Raw genomic sequence first — 26,238 nt, forward strand, 5'->3', positions numbered from 1 at the left:
CAAGCTGTAATATCTTACTGACATCATTTAGGAGCAAAACACTTAAAACAAGTAAAACACTAACATCAAATCTGCTTAGTGAGAAGAATGATCTTATCAGACAGAAAATAAGCAAATATCACCCTCATTTGAGATATTTTATCTTACTTAGATTTCACTTTTTGCAGTGCAGTAATGTTACAGAGGCCAAACATATTGAGTATACTTGTTAAACATATTGAGTATACTTGTTAAATAAATATTGAGTATACTTGTTGAATAAATATTGAGTATACTTGTTAAATAAAACCTTTAGCTTGTTTTTAATGAACCCATAGGCCTACTAAACTACTGTATGTTAATGTTGTTTATTATGGTGGGACTTGGAGAGCCAAGTTTTTTATGAGGGAGTACTTGGTGGGAAAAGTTGGAGAACTGCGATCTTATTCTTGAAAATATTAAGTGTTTTATAATAAATATTTTCCGATGTAAAGGAAATGCAGGAAACATTCTTTCGTTTGAGTAGTTAGTTTTTCTTTAGAGCTTGAAAAAAAACTAATCTGTCGCGTGTAGCTGGCAAATAAAGAATAACAAAAAAACTCTTGACAATCATCAATACATTAATTGTTCATTTTAATGACATTTCAATGCAGGTTTTGGCAAGAAACAGTTTCCTTACTTCAATTGTGCATTTTTTCCTAACCAATTAGAACATCATAAATAAAATGATAATTTCAATATTTTCTCAGTTATAATCAGTTGCCTTCAATTTAATTGTAGGCCCAGTTTGCAGTTACGGCTGCCTTCAAGGTGGTGCTACTAACTGGTAAACACTTTGGCCCTTCATTGAATTTCTATCATTTTATATTTCAACAAACAGATGGAAAACTTGCTTTGCATTTAGAAACCAAGCAGACACTATTTTTGCTATTGCAGCTATCATTTCAAATAGGGTTCAAATTACGCCCAAAATGGCTTTTTTTCATCAAACAACATTCAGTTAAGAAAATATTTTTTGCAAAAATGATGAAGTCTATTATTGCCAAGGTTCCAGGTTTTAATAAGTGGGGCAGCCTTGCATTTAACGTCTAAAATGTTTAAATGTGTGGTTCACCCACCAGTTGGACCAGCCTATTAAACAGTGAAAAGACAATAAATTAATAAATGCATATGAAATTATTTACAGGCTATTAATGGAGGCTAAGAATATTCATAAAGTCCTGTGTCTTAGAAAACATGTGACTCTAGTATCCCTGAGGAAAAAAAACAAAACATATCAGGAATTTGTCCCAATTTCCTCCACACGCTTGTTATCACAGCTCCTTCTTCACCTCGTACTGACATATGCAAGAGTCCCGCTGGCTGTCCAGGTAAGGTTTGCATCCCAAATGCATCACGGCGTCAAACAGCAGCGTTACAGCCGACTCGCACGCTGACCGCAAACATACAGAAGAAAAGTGCATTTAGTGCTGTGTAGATTACAACTTACACAGGCTTGTGCTCAACATTGAACTGGCAATTTCAATGGGGGGGAAAAAAAGGCCAATTGCACCCTCTGCTGGACACGTCAAGCAATACAGCAGGAGAACACATTTATCCACAGTGATGTCAAAAGTTGTTTTTTATAATCCCCCCCCCAAATAGAGACATTTTGCAACCTTTTCGTAATTTTACAAAACCAGCAGCTAAATAGTGCAATTTTGCGTTTTCTCAACCAATAGTGGATAAATCAGAATAGTTTTATTGCCATTGTTTGAGAACGGGTTCACAAACTAGGACTTTTTCTTGGTGCAATCGTGCAACATAAAACACATATGACACAGATTTGGTAATAAATGTGTCTTGTTAATGGTTTTCTCCACCTGTTACGGTAGTGAGCACATCATAAGACTTGTTATTGCTTTTTAAGATGGCAGTGGTCAAATTGTGGCACTTTGGAATCGTCCTTTCAAAAAAAGAGCTGTCAAATTGTGCAACTTTTTATTTATTTTTCTCAAAATTAGTTGTCAAATTGTGCGACCTTTGGTTTTCTCTAATTTATTGGTCAAATTCTGCAACTTGTTATCTATTTTCTCAAAAATGGTTGAAGTGTTTGAACTTTTAATTCATTTTTCTCAAATAGCAGTCAAATTGTGCTACTTTTTATTAGTTGTCTCTTGGGACGTAAGAATTTGGTACTGCAGTTATTGTTACTAAAATGAACCCGGTTATTATTATCGCGGTAATGTTAAATGTGCTGAAAAAGTACTGTGGAGAATGCATATATATGTTTAAGAGTTATTTCTTTATTCATAGTCATGTTTAAAGCAGCTAGTGTTTTTCCATTTGTACTCTTTCTATTTTTTCATTTTATGTCTGCAAGTAAACTGTTTGTGTTACCTTGAAGACTTGGAATGTAGGAGTTGGAGTACTCCCTTATATCTTATCTGTAGTAGAACAATGAGCCTGTATTCCTTTCTGTAGAGGGTGGGGGCTGTTTGCGTATTCAAAAAGTTGTCTCTTCCTGTTTGAATGAGAGATCAACTAGAGCAGCCGATACCAATGTATTGATTAAGTTGATCTCCCAAAGCTTTGGAATAAACTACAAAATATTCCAATTCTGTCTTGAAGGTCCTTCTTACTCAGTATATACAGTATGTCATCGAAAGAACTTGGGATTGACAAGTAACTTAGATTCCCTTGGAGGACGCACCAGTACTCATGGCTACTCTTACATACACATGGCTATCAGCGCTCTAAATGGCAGCTAGCAATCAGCACGCTATCCTGGCAGATAGCGATTGGTGCACTAGCTGGCAATGAGCGAGCTAGCATCCCAAAGTTGTCTCCTACATAGAGGTCTTAGTGGAGTTTGTCCTACTAATAGAAAGGTTGCTGCCTCAACGGGCTGCAGTAGAAAGAGAAAATGAACAAAAGGTAGCAAATATCAAACCTTGGACACTTTGGGCCAATCCCAGAGTCCTCTGCACGTTCCTGCAAATGGTCTCCAGGCACTCCTGGAACTGCTCGTCACAGTCGTGCTTGTCTCGGCCGCAGGTGTCATAGCAACGGTCGTGCTGGTTGCAGCATTTGGTCATGGAGGGGAAGCCCACGTCCATCTGGGAGGACAACGCAGGAAACATCACAAGTTCCTCATTATTGCGGTTGAGTGGCGGGGGCACCTGGGATAGGCACCCATCTACATTTCTGCCAGTGGGTGCTCGGTGTGTGTGTATTAGTGTTGTACCCATACCAATATTTTGGTAGCGGTACCAAAAGTATTTCTGTACTTTTCTAAATAAAGGGGACCACAAAAATGTACGTAATTATTGTCTTTATTTTAACAAAACAAATTAATTCATGAAACATATGTTTATTATTGCAAGTTTGTCCTTAAATAAAAGAGTGAACATACTAGACAACTTGTCTTTTAGTAGTAAGTAAACAAACAAAGACTCCTAATTAGTCTATGCAGTAACATATTGTGTCATTTATACACCTATTATTTTGTACACATTACGAGGGACAAGTGGTAGGAAATGAATGTGTCTGTGTTTACCAACAACAAGACATCATGGCGGAGCCGAAGTCGAGGTTCTTAACATGGAGATATTCTGTCTACTTTTCTTTTGTCGAGCACAAAGAAAAGAACATTTTAGTTAAATGTAAGTTGTGTCTTGGATCAGAGACCCTATCTACTGTCCAAAACAGCAATTCAAATCTGCTGAAACAGCTACAAAAGCAACATGTTTCAACGAAGCTAGTAAAGAGAGAGACACTTCACCGTGGGCGGGATGGGGGGGGGGGGGGGGGTTTGGTGGTAGTGGGGGTGTATATTGTAGCCCGGAAGAGTTAGAGATGTAAGGGATTCTGGGTATTTGTTCAGTTGTGTTTATGTAACGGTAGGGGTGTAACAGTACACAAAAATTTCGGTTCGGTACGTACCTGGGTTTAGAGGTCACGGTTCGGTTCATTTTCGGTACAGTAAGAAAACAACAAAATATACATTTTTGGGTTATTTATTTATCAAATTTGCAAAATCTTCCACCAAAAACATTTTTCTTAGTGTAATATTTGATGTGAAGTAATGGGAACCTTGGATAGGTCAATAATTCATAATAACATTGATTTTGATTCAATATTATGTTTTGAGCGAAAGAAAAAAAAACAGCTTTGTTTTATTAGTCAACATTGCAACTTTTTCTAAATGACATTTAACCTTTAAGCTTTTTTATTTCACTTTTGTTATGTTTTTGTTTATTTGAATAGTATTTTTAGAATGTGCCGTGGGCCTTTAAAACATTAGCTGTGGGCCGCAAATGGCCTCCGGGGCACACTTTTGACACCCCTGCTATAGATAATAAAAAATTAAATGTGATAAATCTATGGATAAAAAGCAGAGCCTGGCGACGCATGCGCGTTTATCATAACTCTCTCTCTCTCTCTGTCTCTGCCCCTCCCTCACCAATGCTGCTGTTTGTTTTGTTTTTAACCCCTTCTTAACCCTGAACGTACATTGAAAATACACGCAACCCTAACTCCAAATGCCGGACATTTGAGGCATTTAAGAAACTCCGCCCTGACAGCTCCGCAAAAGAGGACATGTCCGGTGAAAAGAGGACGTATGGTCAGTCTATCCTAGCCCGTTAGCTGCTAGCATGCCGTGTGTTGTGCCTCGGTGTGCATTGTTTACACAACGTGCGTTACGCTACTTAATATGTCCGGGTGGAAACTCGTTCGGTACACCTCCGAACCGAACCGGAACCCCCTTACCGAAACGGTTCAATACAAATACACGTACCGTTACACCCCTGTGTGTTACGGTGCGGATGTTCTCCCGAAATGTGTTTGTCATTCTTGTTTGGTGTGGGTTCACAGTGTGGCGCATATTCAGGCCTGGCCCTAACCAATCTGGCGCCCTAGGCAAGATTTAGGTGGCGCCCCCCCACATCGGCAGTGAAGTGTATATACTCACAAGAAACCAAATAGCTTTGTCTTTGACCTTTTTTTTTACTTAAAGCAAATTAACATATATGAGAATGTTATGTTATGATTATCTTTAACCGAATCACAGCAGTGCTCAAATTAAAAAACAGCATTCCCTCTCATGTGATATTGCTTAATTAACATTAATGATGTGCACTTTAACAACTAGGCTTACAACTATACCTAATATATAAAGGGGTGGAAAAGTGACTATTACCTGCAGGGCAAACATTAGCTAACCAGACGGCAATAACAATGTAAACAAAAAACACCTGCTTAAAAGATCTAATACAAATGTCCCTGAGGAATGTAAGGTGGGAGTACTGTAATTACCTAACGTTACATTATTATTTTCCATAATTTAACCCCCTCCACAATATTAACCCGACGTTAAAACAGAACTAGCAATTTATTGATTAGCAATTGCTGAATCATGTAACATTAGCTTAATGCTAAAAAGCCAGGTTACTATCACATTCTGTAACAGACAAATAATTTCATGTAGGCTAACGTTACCTACCTGCTACCTCTGTCTTTTTCTCGTTTCTCCTCCTCTTCTTTTCTATTTTTTCTTCCCTGGGCACCTGACAGTTTTGGCCGTTTTGACATTTTGTGTTGATTTTTTGATGTGGTAAGAGTCATGATACGGGAAGGGAGGGGGCGCACCGTGCGGGGGGATGGGGCGTAATGTTGTAACAAATAATATTTATATTAAATAGGCTTTACTTTGCATTTTAATTAACGTGGGATTATTTTTTGTATTTAGAAATAATAGTACCAACTTTTTTTTTCTTTTTTTCTCCAACATTTGTGGCACTGGCGTGGCGCCCCCTGATGGACGGCGCCCTTAGCATTTGCCTATACGGCCTATGCCACGGGCCGGCCCTGCGCATATTTGTAACAGTGTTAAAGTTGTTTATACGACCACCCTCAGTGTGACCTGTATGGCTGTTGACCAAGTATTCACTTTTGTGTGTATGCAGAAGTGACTGTGCCGGCACGCTGTTTGTATGGTGTGAAAGTGGACGCGTGGACAGGTTGTAGAGGACGCTAAAGGCAGTGCCATCACGGCACGCCCTTAACATTGTTGTTGAAAATCGGGAGAAATTCGGGAGAATAGTTGCCCCGGGAGAGGCACTGAAATTCGGGAGTCTCCCGGGAAAATCGGGAGGGTTGGCAAGTATGGCTTATTATGGTACCTGGAATCCAAAGAGCGGCGTTCCACAGCCGTTGGGTGGCGGCGGCTTGTACCCGGGCCGAGGCGCCGCCTTGTAACCTGGCAGAGAGGAGCAAAGGTGAATTGTTATCTGCGTGTTGGAGATAAAGACGCAATGTACCAACACTACTCCATTTAGGGAGCTTTATTGCCTTTTTTTTTTTAACCCTCACTGGCAAATGTCGTCATCGTTATAATAAGTATTTAGACAATGATTGGTTGATGGCAGAGTCACGTGACCTGACAGTCGCCAACGTAGTGACATTAAAAATAGATATTAAAATGTTATCTTACCGTCGCTACAACGGTAATGACACAAGCCGTCGTCGCCGCCAAACAAGTCTAGCGCCGCATTAAGATAGGTGTCTATCTTATGGATGCCATTACGGATAGTTTTAAGAGTCATTCTCCAGTCGGGAGTCTCCGCTTGTTGTCCGCAGGCTGACACACGCGAGAACACGACCAGGAGGACAACCACATGGCAGCAGCTAGTTGTTAGCATGGCCCACTTAGGTAGAAAAACAAAAAGAGTACGAAGGGAATTATTAAAAGGCAGTTTGACGTCGTCTTGGCGACATTTCGACTGTTTTCCTTCTCTCGGCACCGGAAGTGTACGGCGTTCATTTCCGGGTTGGGAGCAGTCACGTGACTCCCGGTAAGCCAACGACTTGACGTCGAAGCTGTCACGTGTGCAGTGCTTCCATCCGGTTTCGTTTTTTTCGTGAAGAAAATATCATCAAATAAAATGTATAAATAAAAGTTGAAAAAATAAAATAAAATAAAAAAAACCTTGCCCAAATGTTAAAAAAACAAACCCTTTTTTTTTTTTTTAAATAAACATTGCAAATATGTATAAACTGATTTTTCATGAAGGTTCGCTAACGCCACCGTGTGGACACAACAATAAAAAAAAAAAAACAAAGACTAAAAAAACAAAAAAATAAAATATATATATATCAAATAATGTTGCAATTTATAAATAAAGGTTTATAAAATACAAATATATACATTATATAAATATATATATATATACATACCATCAAATATAATTTTACCTTCGCAACATCATTATACTATTGGTTTTATATTCATAAATGTATGTTTCTCAATACCCGACCTGATTTTCTGTGCTTTTAAAAAAGAATTAGAACTTTACTTTACACACACACACACACACACACACACACACACACACACACACACACACACACAAACACACACATATATATATATATATATATATATATATATATATATATATATATATATATATATATATATATATATATATATTGCATTCTTCTTTAGTTGCTTTATTGGGTTTAAAAACCCCTGGCGCTGTTTTGTACTGTTTCTGTACTTGTTTTGATTATTATTATTTACTTGATTGTATGTAAATGTTGAATGTTATAAAGGTTTTAGAAAAAAAAAAAAAAAAAAAATCTAATCAAATATAATTTTACTTTTGCAACCTCATTATACTATTGGTTTTATATTCATAAATGTACATTCCTCAATACCCGACCTGTTTTTTTGTGCTTTTAAAAAAGAATTGGATCTTTACTTTAAAACGCTTTCTACCTCTAACAACCAAAAAGCTGTGAAAACTATGATGCTGTGTTCCAAATTTGGACTATTTACGGAACTTGTGTGAGCCTATGGCTTTACACATTGCTAAATATATATATTTTGCATTCTACTATAGTTACTTTGAGTTTACAACCCCCCTGCTGCTGTATTGTAATGTTTTTGTACTTGTATGGTGAACATTAAAAATAAAGATTTAAAAAATATATATATATATATATATATATATATATATATATATATATATATATATATATATATATACATACATAGATAGATATATCTATATAATCAAATAAAAATCAAATAAAAACAAAAACAATTGCATAAATGATACTCTCTTCATCAGACGCCTAGTGATATAATTAAACATGTTTCAAATAATGGGAATGTAAATGTGAAAATGAAGAACAAATGTAGTGTACACTTTCATTACTAAATACAGAATAATTGAATCAACAATAGCAGGCAGCGAGAAACACCCCCAGGCAATAATAATAATATTACTTTATTTCAATGATAAGCGAGCATTGAAGAAAATCAGTATCTTCTATAATTATTTAAATAACTGCATAAACTTCCAACATTCAAACATGAAAATGTACATCTGCATCAATAAGTTCATTTGTAGCAATGAGAGGATTTCTCCTCTGTTCTGATCCAGTGTTCTTCATCCATTCCACAGGTGTGGCTAAACCACACTCCGTCCAAACTGATGATGTCTTCAAGCGGGTCATGCTGTAAGCTGATTGGTGGTTTTAAACAACAAGGAAGTGGATGTGTTCACTACTACAAGCACACAGCTTATAATCAAGCATCCTTTCTGCACCAGGAGAATGGGAAAAAAATAGTTTTTCTCCGGAATGTTCATTTCTTCTTTAAATGTGAGGCGAACATGAAGAGGGAATTTTTAAACTTCCAACATTAGAGCTACATTATTTCAATAGGGTTTTTATTTTGTGATTGCACCTAGTGTAAAGGTCATTTCTTAAAAAACATGAACGTACACATCTATTCATATATATTTAAAAGATCTAACAGTGTCTTGGAGACTAACTCACCCGCCTCTAAAGAGGCTATTTAGTCTGTCTAGCTCCTTGCAGTTGTCCATTGTCATGAGCTCGGCCTTCTTGCGCATGCGCTCGTCTCTGTACACCTTGGCGGCATACAACAGGTCTGTTTCTGGAGGAAAACAACCACCAAAACATCAGACATGAAAAGATACATTAAAACAAATCATAGTGATGGATAATAATCATGTAGGCTTTATGTGGCCCTATTTTGGTCTTTAATAAAATTAATCTATTATTAATATTTATTTTTTTCTTCGTCCAGCTCCTCCCGGATATTATTATTAGACTCCTGAAGAGCCCCATCACACTAAACCAGACCCGCGGCTCTTTAGTACCGCCCTTGTTGCTACCTGTACCTCTTTCAGAGATGTGTGAAAATGGAAAAAGATTAAGAAAAACATTTATTTTTTATTTTATTTATTTTTTTTTTTTTTGTCCTGTCCAGCTTCTCAGGCAAATCATATAGCAGATGTAGATGCCCATATAGGCTGTTCACATTGACTTTACAAAAGAGAAGTGTAGGATACTTCTCTTGTTGCCTTACTTGTATTTGACTTTATTAAATGTATTTATATTATCATTTGGTGCAGCCGGGCCGGAGCAGGAGGGGATAGAAAGAGGAAAAAAAGGAAGACAGAGGGGGGAATTGTGGGGACAGGAGGGGGATTAGACAGAGAGACAACAACAACAACAACAACAACAATAGAGCAACATCAGCAAATACAACATGTACAAATATGATGGTAAAAGTAATAGCAAATAAGCAGTTAGCGAAAATAAAAAATAATACAGAAATGACAATGAGCATTATTACACTACAAATGGAGCAATACAAAAAACATTTATTTTTTGTTATATTTTCTGTAGGAGACCGACGACTTGACACAAACCTTCCTAATTGTTAGAAATGTCACTGTTTAAATTAAACATGCTTCACTGATGAGAGTATTTGGCAAGCTTAAAAGTTAAATGTCATTTAGAAAAAGTTGCAATGTTGACTAATAAAACGAAGCGGTTTGTTTTTTTCTTTCAAACTGTCATTGCTCAAAACATAATATTGAATCAAAATCAATGTTATTATGAATTATTGACCTTTGCAAGGTTCCCATTACTTCACATCAAATATTACACTAAGAAAAATATTTTTGGTGGAAGATTTTTCAAATTTGGTAAACAAATAACCCAAAAATGTATATTTTGTTGTTTTCTTACTAAACCAAACCGTGACCTCTAAACCGAGGTACGTACCGAACCCAAATGTTTGTGTAGCGTTACACCCCTAGTTGAAAGCAATACTTACATTGAATTGTTTGACAAAGGCGGACTAATCTACTGTCATGTAGTTATTTTGATGGCTCTCTGTGTGAAAGAGGCTTAAGATCACTCACTTGTCTGTCTCTCCTTCCAACAGTTACTCCTCACATTGGACACGTAGTCTTCCTCCAGGTTTTTCTCGATCTGCTGCAACGCAGATCCTTTATATTCAGACTTGAAATCTTTGTTGACATAGTAATACACGTGCAGGTTTTCCGTCTGCCGCTTAATGGTCTGACCCGTGGAGCTGAAAAATGATTTATGGAGTCAATCCAGTGCATACATAATTAAAGTGTGTGTGCGTCCACCTACGGTCGAGAGTACAGGCTGTAGGGAAGAGGAGAAACCATCATCTGGCTGAGTATTGACACCAAGATCAGGACTACGATGGGCATCAGCTGAATGAACATTGAGAAACCACCCTGAAGAAACAAAAAAAAGCAGTTTGCAGCGTTGACAGTATGTGCAAAAACACACAATCCATTCACTTACATCTCCTCTTTCTTCTGTCCTCTCTTGTCGCTGGTCTGCGTGATGGCTGTAGCTCGTCCTGCCGTTGGTGAAGGTGTGCGCGCTCGCTGCACGAGGACAGATGTGCATTCACACTTTTTAGTTTGCATTATTTTCTTTGGTATGTCTGAGACTAAATGAACAAAACACAATCATTGACAAATCAGCAAACTTAATCAACAATTACAATACAATTGACATGCCTAAAAGCAGTGGGACAACATTACTTCTTCGATAAGCTCCCATTTACCATACAAATATAGCAGTATAGAATTATCAAGCATTATGCATTTAAAATAACTATAAAAAACATGTTAGAATCGATTGAATGCTACTTCATTATAATATAACAATTTCAATTCTTTTAATGTGGGGCGGTGTAGCTCGGTTGGTAGAGTGGCCGTGCCAGCAACTTGAGGGTTCCAGGTTCGATCCCCTAGTCACTGCCGTTGTGTCCTTGGGCAAGACACTTTACCCACCTGCTCCCAGTGCCACCCACACTGCTTTAAATGTAACTTAGATATTGGGTTTCACTATGTAAAGGCGTTTTGAGTCACTAGAGAAAAGCGCTATATAATTCAGTGTTTCCCATAAACTGCCAAGATACCTGTGGCGGTGGGGGCGGGGCTATGGGCGTGGTCACAATGACATCATCGAGTAATTTGCATAATTTACTACAATGATATGATTTTCTCTAAAAAGGCTCAAAAAATGTATACTTACTAATTAATAATAACAGTTTTGTTTGAAACATCCATTTTACAATATAATTACAACACTTTATGTACATTTTTATATACAGATTTGAACAATAAGTTATTCACTGAAATATATTTATTAATTGTGGTTCTTACAAAAAATATATCTTATAAAATATAAAAGCTAAAATGGCTCTGCCCCTTTAATTAGTGCATACTAAATAATTTAACTTTAGCCTACTACTACAAGCATATTATTTACCAGCAACATAAAGTGAAACAGAGGCAGAGGTGTCCTGCCACAGTCAGTAACAAATAAACAGAAAACAGTAGTGGTCAAATACAAATAAGGCAACAAGAGAAGTATCCTACACTTCTCTTTTGTAAAGTAAATGTGAACAGCCGATATGGGCATCTACATCAACTATATGATTTACCTGAGAAGCTGGACAGGACAAAAAAATTTAAAAAAAATAATTAATTTTTTATTTGTGGCGGACGTAATTCTTTCGTGGCGGGCCGCCACAAATAAATGAATGTGTGGGAAACACCGTAATTCACTTCACTAATTATATACATATATCTTTTTATAATTAAAATGGCCATTTATTACCATTAAATAGGGCTGGGCGATATATCGAATATACTCAATGTATCGCAGGATTGTCTCTGTGTGATATAGAAAATGACTATATCGTGCAACGTCATACGCCCTCGCCGAGCAGAGAGGTAGCGGCATGGGTAAAGTTAGCTGAGATGCTAGCGGAGTGGTGTGAGTGGTAATGCGAGATAAAGAAGGTGCAAATCTGGTAACAAATGAGGGAACAATAATTAATTCCCAAGAAAAACAGCACGGGGTGCTTTGTCTGGCGGTGGTTTGGCTTCAAGCGGGAAGATGTTGAACAGACAACCGTAATATGTCAAGTATGCGACAAAAGCGTTGCTACAAAAAGGAGCAGCACTACCAATTTGTAGCATCATTTGAAAAGTCACCCGCTAGAGAATGAAGAGTGCTTGAAACTCCGCATGTCAACATCTCCGTTCGGTGCCACACCCACAAAATGCCGGAGCAACCATTTCCACATCAACACCGTATGAAACAAATAGTCAACAACAGACGGAGATAACGTCCGCAGGAACCTACCACATAGTGAAGGACATACACTATTTGATGTCCTATTATGCAGCTCATTTTTATTTGACACTTCTTGAAATATCTTGTGTGACATCATGCACTAAAGTGCACTTTATTTGTTTTAAACTATTGTAGTGGCGTTCTGTACAAAAAGTGCACTTTAATTGAGTGTTGTTTTGATATGTCATCTTAGTGACATCATGCACAAAAGTTGCACTAATAGCTTGTTTTAAAATGTCTCTGACAATCTTGCACTTTGTTTTGAAATGACATGAATGTTTGTGCCACTGCTTAATAACTGTTTAATAAATACACTTTTAGTTGGGATTTCCCTCTCTGCATGAAAGTTTAAAATTAGCATATATTAATGAAGAAGAATGTTTGAATGTAGACACATAGAATCATCATACTGCTGTGATTATATGCATCAAGTGTTCATTCAAGGCTAAGGCAAAATATCCACATATATATCGTGTATCGGCCTAAAAATCTATGGCCTAAAAATATCCAGATATTAATAAAAGGCCATATCGCCCAGCCTTACCAATGTTTATTTTAATTCTGCCCTTAATGTTTTTTGATTAGCCAGACTCAATGTTACAGTATTACATTTAATACTCCATTCAAATAATTCTTAAACCATTTTTTAAAGTAATAATACCATAAAATAAATAAACTGGATCGGCATTCGTCCAATCAGATTTCTCAGCTGTTATTCCGTAATGTTTCCTCACATGAAGGGAATCCTCCTCCAAAGAACATGTTGAAGAGGTCCTCAGGTGTGATGTCAGCCTCGAAGCCTCTGTGGAAGTCAAAACCGTTGCCGGGAGAGTGGCCTGCCCCGCTTGGCTCCTCCCCTCCAGTGACGTCATACTGCCGTCGTTTGGCCGGGTTGCTCAGCACGGCGTATGCGTTACCGATCTCTGCGGGGACACGCTTGTTACAATGCCGGTTTGACATCATATACGATATCATCCAGGAGAAAAGATGTACTTTTAAAGGCCTCCGTCGCTCCAGGAGCTTGGTTCTTGTCTGGGTGGAACTTGAGGGCCAGTTTTCTGTAGGCCTTCTTGAGCTCCTCATCACTGGCCTCTTTGCTGACACCGAGCACTTCATAGTAGTCTTTGCAGCGCTTTATTCTGACGGAAAAACAAAGAAGGGTTAGGCCAATTAGGGCTGGGCGATGTGGCTGAAAACGGAATCACGATAACTGTTTTATATTGGTCGATATCCATTATTATTTTTATTTTTATGACCTGTGGTAAATAAAGAACAGGAGAAAAATATGTTAAATGTAAACATTTGTATTTGAAATGTAACCTTTGTCTAATTATAGCGCCCTCAGCTATAAAGGGAGAAAGAGAAGGAAATGCCAACACAACCATGGAAAGCACTTAATGTAAACAATATTCTAAAATCTAGGGGTGTAACGGTACGTGTATTTGTATTGAACCGTTTCGGTACGTGGGTTCCGGTTCGGTTCGGAGGTGTATTGAACGAGTTTCCACACGGACATATTAAGTAGCGTAACGCACGTTGTGTAAACAATGCACACCGAGGCACAACACACGGCATGCTAGCAGCGACCGGGCTAGGACAACATGTAAAAAGCCAGAGCTGGAAGACCCTCCTGCCTCGTTAAGATCTCCCGTTTGGGAAGACTTTGGCTGCGCGATACAACAATGGAGGACGGAGGTTTGCCGACATTGTTCAGCAGCTGCTTCTGACAACACGTCAAACATGCTAACCCATTTGAAGCGTCACCACCGCATTCAAGCAGCCTCTCCTCGGCGAGTCAGGCAGGGCTAAAGCAATAACAAATGTTTTTATAGCAGCAGATTTAAGACCATATTGCATTAAAAACTAGATTTTGACCCACTTCTATGGTGGAAGAACAATGAGCCCATATATCCTCTTACTGCCAAGTTAGCCAGGCTGGGGGGGAAATAAAAGTTAATCTGAGGCTGAGTTGACTTGAAACTGTTTAATGTTGCACTTTTTATATGTAGAAGAAAAGTTTTGTCATTTTATTTAATCTGAGCAACAACTTGAGGCAGTTTAATGTTGATTAACGTGGACCCCGACTTAAACAAGTTGAAAAACTTATTGGGGTGTTACCATTTAGTGGTCAATTGTAGGGAATATGTACTGTACTGTGCAATCTACTAATAAAAGTCTCAATCAATCAATCAAAAAAAGCACTTTATATGTAGAAAGGTTTTGTTAAGAAACCATTCTGAGCCTTATCTTATTTAGTTTTTATTGTATATATGTTGACCACATTAACCCTGACAATGGACCCTGTGTGTATATGTACGTTATGCCATTCTTTACACATTTGGTGAATAAATAACCAAAAAATGTATATTTTGTTGTTTTCTTACTGTACCGAAAATGAACCGAACCGTGACCTCTAAACCGAGGTACGTACCGAACCGAAATGTTTGTGTACCATTACACCCCAACTAAAATCACATCAGAAACTTCACAATAACTTCTTTAAATGGAGGTGCAAAAATAAGGAATGTGTAAGAATTGCTTAATACAGTGTAACAAAATAGTGCAAAGTGTGAAAAGTTGAGAAGAACAATTTTCTGCAGGTTTAGTGGCGGTGCCAAGTTATGGATTTGTAACAATACTTTTGGTCTGTTATTTCTATTTAGGTATGTAAAGTCATTTGTTATGCGGTGATTATTATTGAAATACTATTGGACCAAACTAATATTATTGTAAAGTGGCACATTTGTTATATTCTGTAATTTATTTTATTTATACAGTCCTGCACTTAAGTTCCTACCTTTTGTTTCCATATACCCGAATATGGAACGGACGAGGGTTGGAAAAAAGCGAGATGTGTTGCTTTGTTGTGGATCTTGAATAAAGTAGAGTCAAGCCTGTCCTGCCGTTGTGGTGCTTTTAGCAAGGAACACAACAAAACTAATTATTATCTGAACAACTCAACTGTAACCAAACCACCTCTGAGACCAAACATTAGGGTTACAGCTAGGGATGCTGCTATCGGTATTTTTTTTATCTAGCTGACCGTCGAAATATAACTCACATTCACTTCAAGACAAAAGGTAGATTATAATCATCTTGGAATAATCACAAATAAGGAAGCAACACCACACAAACGTTTGTAACACAACAATATTTTCTCCTAGTCCTCAAATTCATGCACGAATAATAAGAGTTAGTGTCACTTTTAAGTGAATGTCACTTAACTCACGACCGCATTACATCATGCTTCATCAACTCGACCGTCCTCTCAACGATCCGGTAATCCACAGGCCAATATTAATCCACTCAAAAAAGATGAAATTTAAATAATCACGGGGTCGTTTTGTTGATATATTTCACACACAACCCAGACACATACAGTATATGTTGGTGGCTGTAAACACTGTCTTCCTGTCTGCCACTCAAATAGGCCAACATGAACATGAACACGAATAACAATATTGTTACAAAAAGCACACCCAGTTAACACATTAATCAATTGTATTGATTTATATCATATAAGTGATATCATGTTAAAAGGTCAGCGAATAAACATGAATACCATACATTAATATTTTTGTTACTTTATGATTTAATTACTAATATTTTGAATGTCATTATAGGGACAAGCGGTAGAAAATAGATGGATATGCAGTACTGAGTGTAATTGTGATGAATATAAACACAGTGATGGATCTGTGTGGTCTATACAAGATGATGACATAACACCGCACTGCACACATGGCTGACTTGTTTAAAACCTAAAAAGCAGGTGTAGATAAAACACTTTGCTGCTGTGATATATTATTATATAATGTTGCTGGTGCACAACCTCTTGTGCGAATCAAAATGCTTATAGAAATTATATTTCACATCTTTGTTTACACAAATTACACATAATAATAATAATAGATTTTTATTTGTTAAAAAAAAAAGCATTTTACATTGAGTAAAAAGCCTCAAAGTGCTACAGTATTAAAAAAATAATAAAATAAAAAGATAATAAAAAAAAATTAAAAAAATAAAAACTAAAACAGCCAAATAGCTAAAACTAGTATGCATATATATATATATATATATATATATATATATATATATAAAAAGGCTTTTTTTAAAAGAAGGGTTTTTAAGCCCTTTTTCAAAGCATCCACAGTCTGTGGTGCCCTCAGGTGGTCAGGGAGAGTGTTCCACAGACTGGGAGCGGCGGAGCAGAAAGTACATATATACACATATATATATATATATATATATACGTATATATATGATATCGATAAGAGTAGCAATGAATACCGGTATCGATAAGGAATACCGATATCGGTATTGATAAAATCCTAGGGATCTACATGCCTAATTACAGGTGTGGTCAGATGTGCGCAGCAAAGGTGGTCCCAATGGTCTGACTACGGTACGTTTGGAAATTTAAAAAAAAAAACTGCCATACTGCTGAGGTGACTTTTCCTGTTTTATCCACAATTTATTCGCTCTCTCCAGAACTCATTTTTGTGTTGTCTTCTGAATCCATGCAAAGAATAAACCGTGAGACAACAAGATGGTGCAAGCAAACTTGATAGTTGGTACTGTGACCCGATTGGCTGTTTGCGTGTCACTCCCACTAATCAGTGATCACTTCCTGCGTTGCTAGGTTACCAGAGAGCGAGCGCCTTTGTTCATGCAACAAACCTTGCTTCACAACTTCGGTTTTCTTCTGACACAGAAGAAAAAAATATTATTGAATGTTTGACCAAACGCATTTTTTATTGATATGAATTACGTGTCTCTCGCCACTTATATTAATATCGTTTTATGGCCCTAACGCTAGTCTACTGTTGTCTTCTTCTCTTGTCACTCCCTGAAGCGGAACAAGTTAGAAACCTATTAAAGAGTCTAAAGTGCAGCAAAGGTGAAACTGTGTAGTATAAAACTGCACAATATAATGTTGGTGTGGGTGTTAGATTGTGTCATTCCAAGTGGTGCATTCTGTCTTTAGTGTAAAAGCATCAATGTGCTGTGTAGCATGCAGTTTCCCCAGTGTAACATACAGTATTTAACCTCCCTCCCTACCCACCGCACAGGGGGTTCCCATGGTAACAGCTGTGCTTACATAACAATGCTGACTAGAAAGGCCTTAAACATTGTAATTTCACCCTCACTCAATTCACTTTCCCTCTGTAGGAATATATACAAACGTATAATTGATAAACGCTTTCTATGCCCTCATGTCTCTTCCTGTTTACCTGTCTGAACAAACAGCTCCCTCTGGTGGTGGCTGTCTACCAATGAAAGCCATTCAATCTCAGGATAAAAACAACACATTTAATCTTAATGACATGAGCTGGCCAAAACAATAATAGTGTGTGTGGTCACAGGGAACGTTTTAACCGCTAACCAGGCTGCTCACCTTTGAACGCCTTCCACCTGATCTTGCGTGAACCCCTTCGATGACTCGCCTCCGCCAGACTCGTGCGTGCGGTCTTTACCCGCTTGTGCGCCTCCGTTCGCCGCATTGTCTGCGGCCCGTCTGCGATGCGCTCCGTTCGCCGCCGAGCTCCCGTTCTTGGTTAAAGCTGCCAACAAGGCTGAAAGTAATGTGAAAACACCATTATCTCATTTCATTCAATAAAATAAAGTTATTTTATACACTTCTACTAGGGCTGTGACTCTTTCAGCACCACATGATTCCATTCATTTCTTTGAGGTAATGATTTGATTCAATTAATACTTTTTTTTAATAACATAGAGCCAGTTCTATGATTAACTACATTTCTCCATAAATAGACTAACAGCTGTATACATTTTTATATTACTTAAAAGAACTGGTTCTGTTGAATAAAATTCTACCCAAACATTTAATAAAGTCAAATACAAATAGGGCAACAAAAGAAATATACAACACTTTGCTTTTCTAAAGTAAATCTGTACAGCAGATATGATCATCTACGTCAACAATATGATTTGGCTGAGTAGCTGGACATATATATATATATATATATATATATATATATATATATATATATATATATATATATATATATATATATATATATATATATATATATATATATATATATATATATATATATATATATATATATATATATATATATAAATAACGTTACCTCTTATGTCAACCAGGACTGCAGTAACCTAAGCATAGTCAGTGGCTAACGGTAACATTAACGTTAGCCTTTTTGTATGTGTCTGATAACGTTAACGGTATCTTGTAGCCTACACCTGTCTAATAAACTAGTGCTTGCAAGATGTGAATTAAGATAATGTTAACGATATCCTATTTCAGATGATGACATTCATGACAGCCAGAGTGACCAGGGCAGTGTTTGTTAACCCATTTACCATGGCGAGGTATAACCATTTACCATGGCGAGGTATAACCATTTACCATGGCGAGGTATAACCATTTACCATGGCGAGGTGTAACCATTTACCATGGCGAGGTATAACGCAGAGCGCAGCAAGATGAGTGAGGAGGAGAGTAACAACATTACTCGCAAGATAACGAGAATGATGGTGAAAATCTCCTCCCCTTCAACTTGGTGAACACAGACTACGTAATACAAGTAGGTTAATAATTGTATTTTGCTGACATGTAATGGAGCAACAAGTAAACAACACCATCACTCTGAGATTTGTTTCAAATGTAAAGTGCTGTACAATACAAATGAATGCAGGATTTTCCCTGCATGTATTTTTCTTAGGTGGCCCACTTAAAGGGGCACTAACAGTCAATATATATTTATTTTATTAAAAATGTTTTTGGGGTAACAACAGTCAATATTTATTTATTTATTTTATTGTATTTTTTTCTTAAAAAATAAAAAGGGAGCTTTTGTTAAACCAAGTATTGTGTGTTTTTCTCCATATACAAAAACCTATCTGGATTCGATAAGAGAATTGATTGGAATCGGTTCGATAAGAGGATTCGATAATGGCATCGAAATCGATAATTTCTTAACAAACATCATCCCTATTCACAAGTAAACACATATTTTAAAGAATGAGTCGAGTTAAGAGTGAAAACAATTGTGCATCAACCAAAATCAAAGTACAAGGTTCAATCAAACGGGATTTAGATTTTTAGCCCTAGCACAGGTGCTTTGTCTTTGGTGTTATTTAATGACGCCACCACAGAAGGATAGCATAGAGTCAAAACATGACATGACCACCGAACTAGGACGTATTGTTGCTAGCGACTGAAACGACCCGAGCATCCCTGTCCAGTTAGCACCCATCCATGTAAAGTAGGGGTGTAACGGTACGTGTATTTGTATTGAACCGCTTTGGTACGGGGGTTTGGTTCGGAGGTGTACCGAACGAGTTTCCACACGGACATATTAAGTAGCGTAACGCACGTTGTGTAAACAATGCACACCGAGGCACAACACACGGCATGCTAGCAGCTAACGGGCTAGGATAGACTGACCATACGTCCTCTTTTCACCGGACATGTCCTCTTTTGCGGAGCTGTCAGGGCGGAGTTTCTTAAATGCCTCAAATGTCCGGCATTTGGAGTTAGGGTTGCGTGTATTTTCAATGTACGTTCAGGGTTAAGAAGGGGTTAAAAACAAAACAAACAGCGGCATTGGTGAGGGGGGGGGCAGAGAGAGAGAGAGAGTTATGATAAACGTGCATGCGTCGCCAGGCTCTGCTTTTTATCCATAGATTTATCACATTTAATTTTGTATTATCTATAGCAGGGGTGTCAAAAGTGTGCCCCGGAGGCCATTTGCGGCCCACAGCTAATGTTTTAAAGGCCCACGGCACATTCTAAAAATACTATTCAAATAAACAAAAACATAACAAAAGTCAAATAAAAAAGCTTAAATGTAATTTAGAAAAAGTTGCAATGTTGACTAATAAAACAAAGCTGTTTTTTTTCTTTCAAACTGTCATTGCTCAAAACATAATATTGAATCAAAATCAATGTTATTATGAATTATTGACCTATCCAAGGTTCCCATTACTTCACATCAAATATTACACTAAGAAAAATATTTTTGGTGGAAGATTTTGCAAATTTGGTAAATAAATAACCCAAAAATGTATATTTTGTTGTTTTCTTACTGTACCGAAAATGAACCGAATGGTGACCTCTAAACCGAGGTACGTACTGAACCCAAATGTTTGTGTACCGTTACACCCCTAATATATATATATATATATATATATATATATATATATATATATATATATATATATATACACCCCCCCAGCGGGCCTTTTGAACATCTCCCTAATTCTGAGGTCTCAAGGTTGGCAAGTATGAGCAGTAGCCGCCCTCACTTGAAAAGTGGCTGCAAGAAGATGACGTCACAAATGTGTCAGGGCGGAGCTGTGACGTTTCACGTTAGCAAAGCAGGTGCTTACTACGCTGGATAATTACATCTTCCAGCTTGACATTTTGACCACAAATTGCTCTATTATGACATTGCCTAACAACGACACAATTAAATATATATATATATGCAAACACGCCCGGCGTGGATAGTCTAGCTGTCTGGGTACAGCTTAGTTTAGCTAGCTGTTTAGCTTACGAGCCACTTCCGGCCTGGCATGTTTTATTAGTTGTACTTCCGGCGTGGCATGTTTTATTAGTTGTACGCCAACCGTGAAAAAAGGCGGAGTAATGTCCCAAACAAAACGTGTTGAAATCTTCCTAGGAACTACTAAACAATGCCCACCATCTTCCTGTGTCACTCCGCGGCTATGTTGGCCCCAGTGGAGGAGCGACAACGCCGGCCTGCCTACCTTTAGCGCGGTGTGTCGGGAAGAGCTTCTCCGCTTTACGGAGGAACTTGAGCGCCTTCTCCTTGTCCCCAGCATCTATGGCTTTGGCGGCGATGTTGACACATTTGTCAGCCTCGTCCCTGTTTCCTTCCATCTTCTTTCCTCCTCCTTCCTTCCTGCCCGGCTGGGTCAGCTGACACACCACGTGATCACCTACTCGTTGGCCACTACATTAGGTACACCCGTATCACCATCCTCTCTTTTGGTTGACACTGTCAGAGAAGTGTTAGCCAATATATATTATTTATTAAATAGTACATGAGATAATAAAACTGCTTAATTTATATAGACATTTATTTTATTTAGGGATTAATCATAAATATTACGTAATGTACAGTATGTATAATATGTGTGATGTTATGAGCTAGGGAATATTCGAACTACAATACCCAGCATGCAGCAGTTGTGACGAGCATGCGTGGTAGCCCCCGGTGTGTCGCCATGACGGTGTTTATGAGCACACTGTGAGCCTCGTCTGCATTTATTACAATTAGACAGACAACACAATATGTATTATATTCATATTATATAACATATATACATATAATAATATATTAGTCAATGAATTGTTTATTATTAGGGGTGTAACGATTCCTATAAACAACGATTCGTTGTTTTGAAGTTGCCGATACGGAAATCGATTTAGTAATATATGTCTATATATGTATGTGTCTATATATGTGTATATATGTATATATATATATATATATATATATATATATATATATATATATATATATATATATATATATATATATATATATATATATATATATATATCAATCAATCAATTCCTTTATTGTCATGGTCATAATAACACTTAAGTCATACATGTCAACGAGATTTTGTTTGAGCTTTATATACATATATACACATACACACATATATACATATATGTATATATACATATATATATACATATATACACATACATACATATACACACATATACACACATATATACATATATATTTATATGTATATATATATATATATATATATATATATATATATATACACATATATATGTATATACATATATATATATACATATATACACATATACACATCCATACATACATATATACACATATATAGACACATTTTATAGACACACACACACACACACACACACACACACACACACATATATTAATATAAATATATATATATGTGTGTGTCTATATATGTGTATATGTGTCATGTGTCTATATATATATATATATATATATATATATATATATATATATATATATATATATATATATATATATATATATATATATATATATATATATATATATATATATATATATATATATATATATATATATATATAAATGGAAGCCCAACTAGCAGAGCACAGATATATCGATATATTTTAATTGTTAAACCCCAATTTATAATACATATAATAATTAGTTTTAAATAATATACTAATTCAATTACAATAAATTAAACTATGTAAACCCATATGTAGTATTATTTACTGAAGGAACTTTAAATATTAGTTTTATCAAGATATAATATTAAGTACAAATATATTAATCTGGTCGACCAAATCTTTCCAGCAATAATTGTTGAAATATTGATCAAATCAATTGAAATAAATATGAGAGAAAATGGATAATATTACGTGACAGCTATTAACTCCGTTTCTCCTGGGATGTGAAAACAATGACATTTTTAAAAATGCCTATTAATTAGTTTGAATAAAATATTTTTGAACATAACAGTTTGAAAGTAAAGACAATGGTGGCTTTTGACTCCAATACAAACCCAAAGTTTAACTTAAGCATGCAGATATCAAATATTTTCATTTGTGGAAATACTGTAGTTGTTGGAAATGCATTTAATATTTGTGTTAAACTGAAAGAACAAGAAGGACATTTTTCAAAGTTTATTTTGAAGTCTGAAGATGAATACAAATTATTTACAAAACACATCAATATACTCATATTTCTTGAAGATATTACGTATACAGTAAAATAATTGAGATGGCATAGATAGGAATGGAGACTTTAGGTAAATAATATAGTACAATATTAAGACTTTACATAAGCCTTAATGTAATGGTATAAAGTTGTCAACAAAATGTCCTTAAGGAGACGTCGGAGTGCAGTCACATGGCTTAAAAGCCCCTCCCACCTCTCGCTCCATTCATAGAGTACACATTCCCCTCATGCTGGCGTACGTGAGGGCGGCATTTTAGCTGCGAACGACCCCATGCTGTTGAGCACGGCGTGGATGCGGAAGTGCAGCCGTGACTCCATGCTGTAGTCCTTGTAGTCCATCCTGAAAATCATCATCGTCGCCTCGTTAGCCTTTTTATCCTTTGTGAAATATCGGAATAAAGTTCAGCGTTTGGCACGGCAACTTACTTGGCGCTTTCGATCACAAAGATGGCCTTTTCAATGTCGCCTCTCTGCTTGTGCAGCAAGCCCAGCTCGTACATGGTGAACGGCACCAGGTAGTTGTCATGCTTCAGATCACTTTCACTGCAATAATTGCCAATAAATGAATATTTTCTATTCAAAAAAGTGGTCAAATCTCACTTTGGTTTAGGAATCCTTAAAACTTAGTTTTATTATAATGTAGTGACACCAAATTTGGCAAAAAAAAAAGAAAAAAAGATCAGGCCCTTCTACTAACTGTGGGTGCACAGAAATTATGTTTGTGACTAGACAGGTTTGAAATGTTGAGACAAGTGGTCACATTTCACATTTGCATGTTCTTTCTGGCATTCAGCCACACACCAAATGTGGCCAACAAACATCTAACTATGTCTTTTTAAGCATGCAAAATGTGTTGGAACACATATTATTACAGCTTCTGCATAGTTGTGACTAGACGGGTTTGAAATGTTGACACAAGTGTTCTTTCTGGCAATAGGCCGCAAACCAAATTTGGCTAGCAAAAAAATGAAGTGGTCACTTTAATGCAAAAAGGGGGTGAACCTATACTAGTAGAGCCGTTGTATTGTTGTGACTAGATGGGTTTGAAATTGTGACACGAGTGGTCAAATAACAGGTTGATCTGTTTTTTCCTGGCATTAAGTTGCATACAAGACTAACAAAAAAATCTAGCCATGTCTTTGTAGGCAGTCTAAATGTGAGCGAACCGATATTATTTCACCCTCTGTATGGTTTTGACTAGATGGGTTTGAAATTGTGACACAAGTGGTCAAATAATACGTTGATCTGTTTTTTTCCTGGCATTAAGTTGCATACAAGACTAACAAAAAATCTTTGTAGGCAGTCTAAATGTGAGCGAACCGATAATATTTGAACCTATGTATGGTTGTGACTAGATGGGTTTGAAATGTTGACACACGTGTTCTTTCTGGCAATAGGCCGCAAACCAAATTTGGCTAGCAAAAAAATGAAGTGGTCACTTTAATGCAAAAAGGGGGTGAACCTATACTAGTAGAGCCGTTGTATTGTTGTGACTAGATGGGTTTGAAATTGTGACACGAGTTGTCAAATAACAGGTTGATCTGTTTTTTCCTGGCATTAAGTTGCATACAAGACTAACAAAAAAATCTAGCCATGTCTTTGTAGGCAGTCTAAATGTGAGCGAACCGATATTATTTCACCCTCTGTATGGTTTTGACTAGATGGGTTTGAAATTGTGACACAAGTGGTCAAATAATACGTTGATCTGTTTTTTTCCTGGCATTAAGTTGCATACAAGACTAACAAAAAATCTTTGTAGGCAGTCTAAATGTGAGCGAACCGATAATATTTGAGCCTATGTATGGTTGTGACTAGATGGGTTTGAAATGTTGACACAAGTGTTCTTTCTGGCAATAGGCCGCAAACCAAATTCGGCTAGCAAAAAAATGAAGTGGTCACTTTAATGCAAAAAGGGGGTGAACCTATACTAGTAGAGCCGTTGTATTGTTGTGACTAGATGGGTTTGAAATTGTGACACGAGTTGTCAAATAACACGTTGATCTGTTTTTTTCCTGGCATTAAGTTGCATACAAGACTAACAAAAAAACCTAGCTATGTCTTTGTAGGCAGTCTAAATGTGAGCGAACCGATAATATTTGAGCCTATGTATGGTTGTGACTAGATGGGTTTGAAATTGTGACACAAGTGTTCTTTGTGGCAATAGGCCGCAAACCAAATTTGGCTAGCAAAAAAATGAAGTGGTCACTTTAATGCAAAAAGGGGGTGAACCTATACTAGTAGAGCCGTTGTATTGTTGTGACTAGATGGGTTTGAAATTGTGACACGAGTGGTCAAATAACAGGTTGATCTGTTTTTTCCTGGCATTAAGTTGCATACAAGACTAACAAAAAAATCTAGCCATGTCTTTGTAGGCCGTCTAAATGTGAGCGAACCGATATTATTTCACCCTCTGTATGGTTTTGACTAGATGGGTTTGAAATTGTGACACAAGTGGTCAAATAATACGTTGATCTGTTTTTTTCCTGGCATTAAGTTGCATACAAGACTAACAAAAAATCTTTGTAGGCAGTCTAAATGTGAGCGAACCGATAATATTTGAGCCGATGTATGGTTGTGACTAGACGGGTTTGAAATGTTGACACAAGTGGTCAAATTACACATTCAGACAGTCTTTCTAGCATCATGCGGCAAACCAAATTTGGCTTACAAAAAAAATAATTTGACCCCTTTAGGCAAAAATAGGTTGAAGAGGTGTAATTTAAGCCTTTGTATAGTTGTGACTAGATGGGTTTGAAATGTGGACCCAAGTGATTCAATTACATGTTTGCATATGCTTTCTGGCATTCAGCCACATACCAAATGTGGCCAACAAACATCTAACTGGTGTTTATTATCATTTGGGGAGAGTCCGCAGCCTGATGCTTACCTGCTAAACGCTAAGCATTGACTACATGCGCTCTGAATACGCACTGCTGATTGGCTGTTACCGCTCTGAATACGCACTGCTGATTGGCTGTTACCGCTCTGTTTGTAACCAATCAGA

At 36.9% G+C, this 26,238-nt stretch overlaps 3 protein-coding genes across 11 annotated transcripts in view; all 3 read right to left on the reverse strand.

The window, feature by feature from the left end:
- Positions 1-594: 594 nt before the first annotated feature.
- On the reverse strand, positions 595-6,815 carry LOC133639800 (group XIIA secretory phospholipase A2-like). Of its 2 annotated transcripts, XM_062033412.1 has the most exons (5): positions 6,455-6,815; positions 6,144-6,220; positions 2,912-3,077; positions 1,311-1,411; positions 595-1,232 (listed from the first exon to the last, which is right to left on the reverse strand). In XM_062033412.1, exons 1-5 carry the CDS (start codon positions 6,660-6,662, stop codon positions 1,224-1,226), a joined length of 561 nt encoding a protein of 186 aa, XP_061889396.1. In that variant the 5' UTR covers positions 6,663-6,815; the 3' UTR covers positions 595-1,223. The 2 variants fall into 2 exon arrangements, with proteins under 2 accessions (XP_061889396.1, XP_061889395.1); XM_062033411.1 differs by having other exon boundaries at positions 595-1,411.
- A 1,434-nt stretch (positions 6,816-8,249) lies between these two features.
- LOC133639559 (dnaJ homolog subfamily B member 14-like) lies at positions 8,250-21,465 on the reverse strand. 3 transcript variants are annotated; one of them, XM_062032963.1, is made up of 9 exons: positions 21,241-21,465; positions 17,876-18,053; positions 13,471-13,616; positions 13,212-13,400; positions 10,627-10,712; positions 10,447-10,556; positions 10,209-10,381; positions 8,809-8,929; positions 8,250-8,492 (listed from the first exon to the last, which is right to left on the reverse strand). In XM_062032963.1, exons 1-9 carry the CDS (start codon positions 21,371-21,373, stop codon positions 8,369-8,371), a joined length of 1,260 nt encoding a protein of 419 aa, XP_061888947.1. In that variant the 5' UTR covers positions 21,374-21,465; the 3' UTR covers positions 8,250-8,368. The 3 variants fall into 3 exon arrangements, with proteins under 3 accessions (XP_061888947.1, XP_061888948.1, XP_061888949.1); XM_062032964.1 differs by having other exon boundaries at positions 8,342-8,570; positions 21,241-21,464; XM_062032965.1 differs by having other exon boundaries at positions 8,342-8,929; positions 21,241-21,464.
- Positions 21,466-23,197: 1,732 nt separating this feature from the next.
- The window catches only part of LOC133639557 (tetratricopeptide repeat protein 39B-like), a 53,221-nt gene continuing 50,180 nt past the window's right edge, over positions 23,198-26,238 (reverse strand). For all 6 annotated transcript variants that reach the window (XM_062032957.1, XM_062032958.1, XM_062032955.1 and 3 more), the window contains 2 exons: positions 23,661-23,777; positions 23,198-23,574 (listed from right to left, as the gene is read on the reverse strand). In XM_062032957.1, coding sequence (XP_061888941.1) covers positions 23,460-23,574; positions 23,661-23,777 — 232 coding nt within the window. In that variant the 3' untranslated portion in view covers positions 23,198-23,459. The remainder of the gene's footprint in view (positions 23,575-23,660; positions 23,778-26,238) is intronic.

The sequence above is a fragment of the Entelurus aequoreus genome, linkage group LG22 (assembly GCF_033978785.1).
Source record: "Entelurus aequoreus isolate RoL-2023_Sb linkage group LG22, RoL_Eaeq_v1.1, whole genome shotgun sequence".
NCBI classification, from domain to species: domain Eukaryota; kingdom Metazoa; phylum Chordata; class Actinopteri; order Syngnathiformes; family Syngnathidae; genus Entelurus; species Entelurus aequoreus.